Consider the following 5829-nt stretch of genomic DNA (forward strand, 5'->3'; position numbering starts at 1 on the left):
GAAGTAGGCGTCAAGTTTGTTTTTGCTTGTCCTTTTTGATTGGTTAAGCGATACGCGGGGGACAGCCTTGACACCGTAAGAAAGGGAGCCATCGCGGCTATGAGGAGCTAATGCAGCCTGCTCGCCACCATTTCCCTTCACTTTGTAATCGGCACCTTGTGTGTGCAAGCTAATCAACGGCTTTGGTATATCTAACTCTCCCAGGGATACTGAACATGCTACATAATCCTTTCAGTTGGCTTGAAAGAAGAGACTAGTGTTTGTACTATTCACATGACCACTATTAGACAAATGTGATGCATTCCACCGCGCTATGCTGTTTTAAAACAGCTCTTGTAGACCGTTGTTGCAATGAATTCCTTCGGTGTATGTGAACAAAATCTGCTACTCTAAAGTGCAAACAACGTCTGCTGAACAAATCCATTTTGATAGCTCACACACACACACTGTTCAAGTACATAGGTGAGTCGTTTTTTTCTTTGCAAAATAATATATCCTGCTGTAAATGGAATGTATAGAAAGCATCGCACACTATCCATTCAGGGTCTACGTTAAAGAATGAGTTTTGTGCGGCTGCATCAGATAATGTCGTTAGAGGTTCGGATCGTAAATATTTCTTCTGTTTTCACTGAGCTACACTTAAAAATCAACCAAATCTCGAATTTCGTTGAATTTCACTTCCTGCAACAAACACTAACTGACAGCTTTACATTCCGCCACAAATACGATTAGAATTTACTGTCGTGATTTGTACGTTTCTTGGACTAAAGTTAAAAATTTCGCCGTATAAATTCCACTTGCGTTTTGCACAGCAAATGGCCAGGTGACTTTCAAAGTGCAAATGGAACCATGCACATCAAGACGCAATTACTCAGTTGTGCTTTTGCAATTACCTGCTCAAGATGCAGACATTTGTTTGTTATTGTACAATATTCTTACTTGCATTTCTATATCTAATCCTGTTAAACCACCTAGTACGATTTCTATTCCTAGCAATTTGTGTAATCTGGACCATGACAGATATCTTACGCATCATCGTCAAAAGTGGGTGTTCTTTTTCATTTAAATACCGCAAATTTGATGGAACTTTTAGGCCTTCAAAGTTATCTCAACTCCAATGGGGTCCAGACTGATTATTTTGTGGACGAAGAATGCACAACCGCAGCCTCAGAGACCTACATCCTCCATCCTATCGCTAATCCTGCTGAAGGGGGATTGAAAGTAACCAATACGGATTAAGGGAGACTGGAAAGGAATGAAGAAGGGGTAGTTGATACTGATAGTACAAGCATAAGTGAGGTCATTCTCTCTACTTACCTCTGTATTCTTTAAACATATTTATAGATAACACAATCTATCCTAATTTGAGTGGCCGATCTTTAATTTTTATAGTTACGTCTGTATATATCTGTCGATCGACAATTTTTGCTTTTTAATATGAATAACTGATATGAGGACATTGTTGCATAGAGAGCAAAATTTACTTTTTGGTCTTAATTAGACAGTATATTTGCTACTTCACTTTCCTTTTAGCCCTACTAGTTATTGTTAGCCTCAACATCTTGCCAATGTGTTTATTCTTAGGTTATTAGTTAGTTTCATGTCTACAAATAATGGTAGATCTGCGGTTTCATCCTTTGTCCCAAATTATTCTTTAAAACGTGATCTTTGATGCTGCATTTGTGGTGCACTGAAATTCAGCAGTGGTTTATAAAACAAGTGCATTGTCATGCCATCTTCACTTTATTTAATAGTGCAATTAGATTGAAATTGAAAAAAAAGGTTTGAATTACTTCTATCCATTTGATTAAACTTTTACAATTCCCAAATAACTCCAACTTACTACTCGTTTTCTTTTTAGTGCTCCCATTTGTTATTTTGCTGTCTAAATTATATAAAAGCTAAAATGTGCATGTCAGCTATGGCAACCTTTAAATTTCGCCCTTTGACGGTCCGCTCAATAGTCAACAAGCCTGATAATTAAGGGGAAAATCAAATTTAAGCTATTTGTACAAAGAATTTTGTTTCATTTTTATCCTATTTTCAGGCAGTAATCACTCACTCTCCTGCGTTACAAAACCCAGAAAGCTTTTAAAGGAGAACGCAAATGGATATTTTGTCAGTGTCGTTTAATAAGACATGCAAAAACAATAAATCACCAATCTACTCTCATGCGCAGTAGCCGGTTAAATGTCGATAACAAAATAGGACCCAATTAACTCCTAGGGAACTAATATATTTTTAAGGCAAGCCTATGGGATAGAGATTTGAGCTAAAATAGTTGTTTGCTTCCTCTGCAGATTTGGCACCTCTTTATTCAACACGAAGTTTGATATAACGAGGTAAAGCATTTGGTGGTAACAAAGGTTTTCACTATCAAAATTATTCGCTCTTCACCAGATTTAGCCAAATGCTTAAATTCTAAGGCATGAATATTTTCAAAAGTAGCCTAATTGTCTAAACGTGCATCCTAGCAGAGGTCAAGCTCCAATGCTACAAAAAGTACTCATATCCACGTATTTACTAATTTGATTAACTGATTTGCATCTAAATGCTCTTTAGAAATGAAAAATGCATCCATTATGACCTGCATCACCCACTAGATGCAGATGTTAAAGTCAGCTGATTCTGAGTCGGTGGTCATGCGAGCACAATTGAATGACTCTAGACTAGGTGTAAATTTGCTGAACCGCTGTTTGATAATCATCTGATTGTAATAAAAACCCAGCACGTTTTTTTCAAGCGAATAGGTTATTGTGTACCAGAAAATATGCGAATCCTAGCAAAAAGTAGTGTATTTGTAAAATAATTAAAAGTCGCCAAAAAATGTTTGCTTCGCTAATTTAAGTTAAATTTCACATCTGAAGAGCTGCAAAAAGTAATCAACCCTTATAATGTTAAAGTGACTAAGAATGTGTTGATAAAATAACATTAGGACGATGACATATAGCATGCACATTCTCATTTAAAGACGTAAAGGTGAGAAGGTGGCTCAGATTGTCCTCTAACTGGTGCGCAAGGTGAACGGTTCAAGGAAGAAAAGGAGGAGGATGAATAAGCAGAACTGCGACATCTGAAACCACAAGGCGTTGCGCCTAGGGTGCATGTACACGGGTATTCCCTCTAAAGGTGTCGATCTTGAACTAATTCGTAAACTCACGGACAAAAACTAAGTTGATTATTTCGACTGGTAAGTTGGTCAAGCACGAGGTTGTAGATGACAGCAAGGTTTTGATCATGTGCATTGGCACCAATTAAGAAAGAGTTGATGAGCATGCCTTCAACCCCAGAGATCATCACTGTTTGATATTTAGAGGTCTCCTGCTAATAGCTAACTCTCTAATCATTTCAAAAATTGTGCTCTTCCTCACTCTATTTCCTGGTTTGTGTCATTTTTCGATAAAATTTATATACGCGACTGCTCACATCAAGTTTAAGGTCAGGCAATGAATGCAGCAGTTGTTACCACCAAAGGATGGACGCCTTTTCTCGTATAACAAAAATCGAAACAGAGTAGAGATTTGCTGTCGCTGTCCTTTGGCGATAAAAAACTAGTCATAGATGAAGATTTTTCTAAGGTGTCGATACTGCTTGCAAATTATGAAACATGTATTGGTTGCAAACAGAATTGCCTGCTGTGTGCAGTACGTTTTGTAGAATATAGGTTTTTAATTTCTTTAAAAGATTGCACGCGTATTTGCTCTCCGCCATAGTCAGATGACTTTCAAATCGCGAATCAGTAGATGTACACCAGACCGCCATTTTAACCGATGCTCTCGCACGCCTTCTCGTATAGTCATGGCAATTTTTCTTCATTTTCGTCAACTGCCTTTCCACTAATTATCATAGCATTAAATATTTGGACTCCTGGCTAAATTCCTAAGCTGTATTTGCCGTACAGTACCTACTTATTCATGGATTACAACTAGACTGCACAAAACAGAAGTTGATACGGAGCAGTTTTGGTGGATTAATTCTTTGAAAAGTGAAAGCTATAAAATTATCTGGGGCGGCCAATACATAATGATCAAGTACAAATGAGCAAATTTCTCCCTCACTACATCACTCACTTATGTTTGGACTTTTTGTTTACCCTAGGCTGTGCCAAATTTAGGCCCTACCAATTTATCACTTACTCCTCTTTTTTAATAAACGATAACGAGTTTTAAGTGTTGCAATCGGGACCAAATAATTATTCCATTTAAATTAAATTTTACTTTGTTACGTATTTTCTCTCTGTTTAGGTGGTGCTACTGATAAGCACCTTCACGTACACACGTTTTCTTACACTCATCTGCATTGGTTAATGCTTTCGCTAATAATATTGGACGTACAATGCCTCCATGTTCGCAGTGAATTCCATTTGCACATCTATACAGTCTTCTTAAAACCTACAGTACCTCATTCAAGGTAGCAAGTTTATTAAGAGCTTTTTTAATATTTCATAAATTGTAGACTTTTCAGACCTTAAAAGTTAACAGACCGTGGTCCTTATAGTTATTTTCTCCAGCTTTACATATCCAAAATCAAATGGATTCTGAGTGGCTCCATTTGTGACTAAATCAATTGTGACCCAAGGCAGGAAAAATGCAGAATTAGAGATAAATGTATGAAAAACTGATGCCATTGTCTATTTATAAGTGTATAATGCCATTTGTAGATGTGGCTGCCTTTAGAGCAGACTACTAGCATCGGGTAGTGATGATGGGAGAAGACTCTTTTCTTTAGGTATGGTATGACTATCCTTGATGTTGTGTAGGTGAATAAAGTGGTAGGTAATCTGTAGAGTTATCAATCAGTACCAGCAGTAAGCAAAACTTAAGCTTAAAGGCCCATGCATTACTTTGCTTTGGCTTGTTATGCTGGTTGTTGAGGTAGATTTAAATTGTTTTGCAAACCGAGAATAAGACAAGGAAATTTGGGAGGCATGGTGGACCGTTCTGTGGTGCCAACTAGAGTTTGAATGCTTTATTTGGGTATTGCAAAGGTTGGTGCAGTAAAAAAATGAGAATATTAAAATTGACTTGCTACCTTCCGTCTAAAAATGTTAGCGAAAGCGTCAACCACGTCACCCAACTCCACGCCATTGTCCCTGTTTGTTACTGGTCCCATACGAAAAGCACTCCCGCTGTTGGTCAAGCTTCCGCCGCCACTTTCATTTACACCATATTTGATTACAGAAAGTCATTTGCCTTTGTGCTGGCTGCAACTAAGACTAAGACTTTTAGGCTGCCTTGCATGAAGCACCTCACGATGACTAGAAAAGACTTTATTCTCAAAAGAGTTTGTAGGCAATGGTTTCTATAAATCCATGCCAGTAGATCCACCGCATGTCAAGGAGGCAATTCCACATAACATAAACCTCAACAAAACATTTTTTACATTTTTGAAGGGACGAATCGCTCGTCACTCAACAGGATTATTCAATATCAGCATTACAACATTGAGAATGACCTTAATTAGAGATGCACAGGCAGATGAAAGGGTGGTGATAGTTGTGACTACCAACTTAACAGTGGTTGGGTCTACAACATAATGGTCTTCACCGCGAATTAGGAAGTGTGCCTATTCTGCAGCCGATGACTCCACTGCAACCTTCAAGGAGTAAAGAGCCTTCTACGGCGCAATCCTCAAACCCATTCACGCTCCTTGATTAATGTTTTTATTGGTCAACCACTTCTGGATTAATCTTATCAATCCAAAAATGGCTTACTGCGGGAATTAACTATTTTAGTTGCCTAGGTTTTTGAATGCGTGAACGAAATTAAGTAGAGAAGATATTCAGCAGTAAATGAGAGCAAAAGTCGTCCAAGTGACAATGACAAAAAC

The 5829-nt window shown here is 37.9% G+C and overlaps 2 protein-coding genes across 2 annotated transcripts in view; both read right to left on the reverse strand. All coding sequences in view use genetic code 11, as the record gives it.

Moving 5' to 3' along the window:
* EGR_10452 (hypothetical protein) overlaps positions 1–217 on the reverse strand; it is a gene marked incomplete at both ends in the record, with an annotated part of 3300 nt that extends 3083 nt beyond the window's left edge. Inside the window, one exon of the mRNA XM_024499701.1 lies at positions 197–217. Within this exon, the coding sequence (XP_024345886.1) occupies positions 197–217 (21 nt within the window). The remainder of the gene's footprint in view (positions 1–196) is intronic.
* A 1510-nt stretch (positions 218–1727) lies between these two features.
* EGR_10453 (hypothetical protein) lies at positions 1728–4627 on the reverse strand (the record flags this gene model as incomplete). The annotated part of the gene is made up of 3 exons (XM_024499702.1): positions 1728–1885; positions 4289–4391; positions 4517–4627. The coding sequence occupies 3 exons, from the start codon at positions 4625–4627 to the stop codon at positions 1728–1730; spliced, it is 372 nt and encodes a 123-aa protein (XP_024345887.1).
* Positions 4628–5829: the final 1202 nt, after the last annotated feature.

Source organism: Echinococcus granulosus (assembly GCF_000524195.1).
Source record: "Echinococcus granulosus chromosome Unknown EG_S00221, whole genome shotgun sequence".
NCBI classification, from domain to species: Eukaryota; Metazoa; Platyhelminthes; class Cestoda; order Cyclophyllidea; family Taeniidae; genus Echinococcus; species Echinococcus granulosus.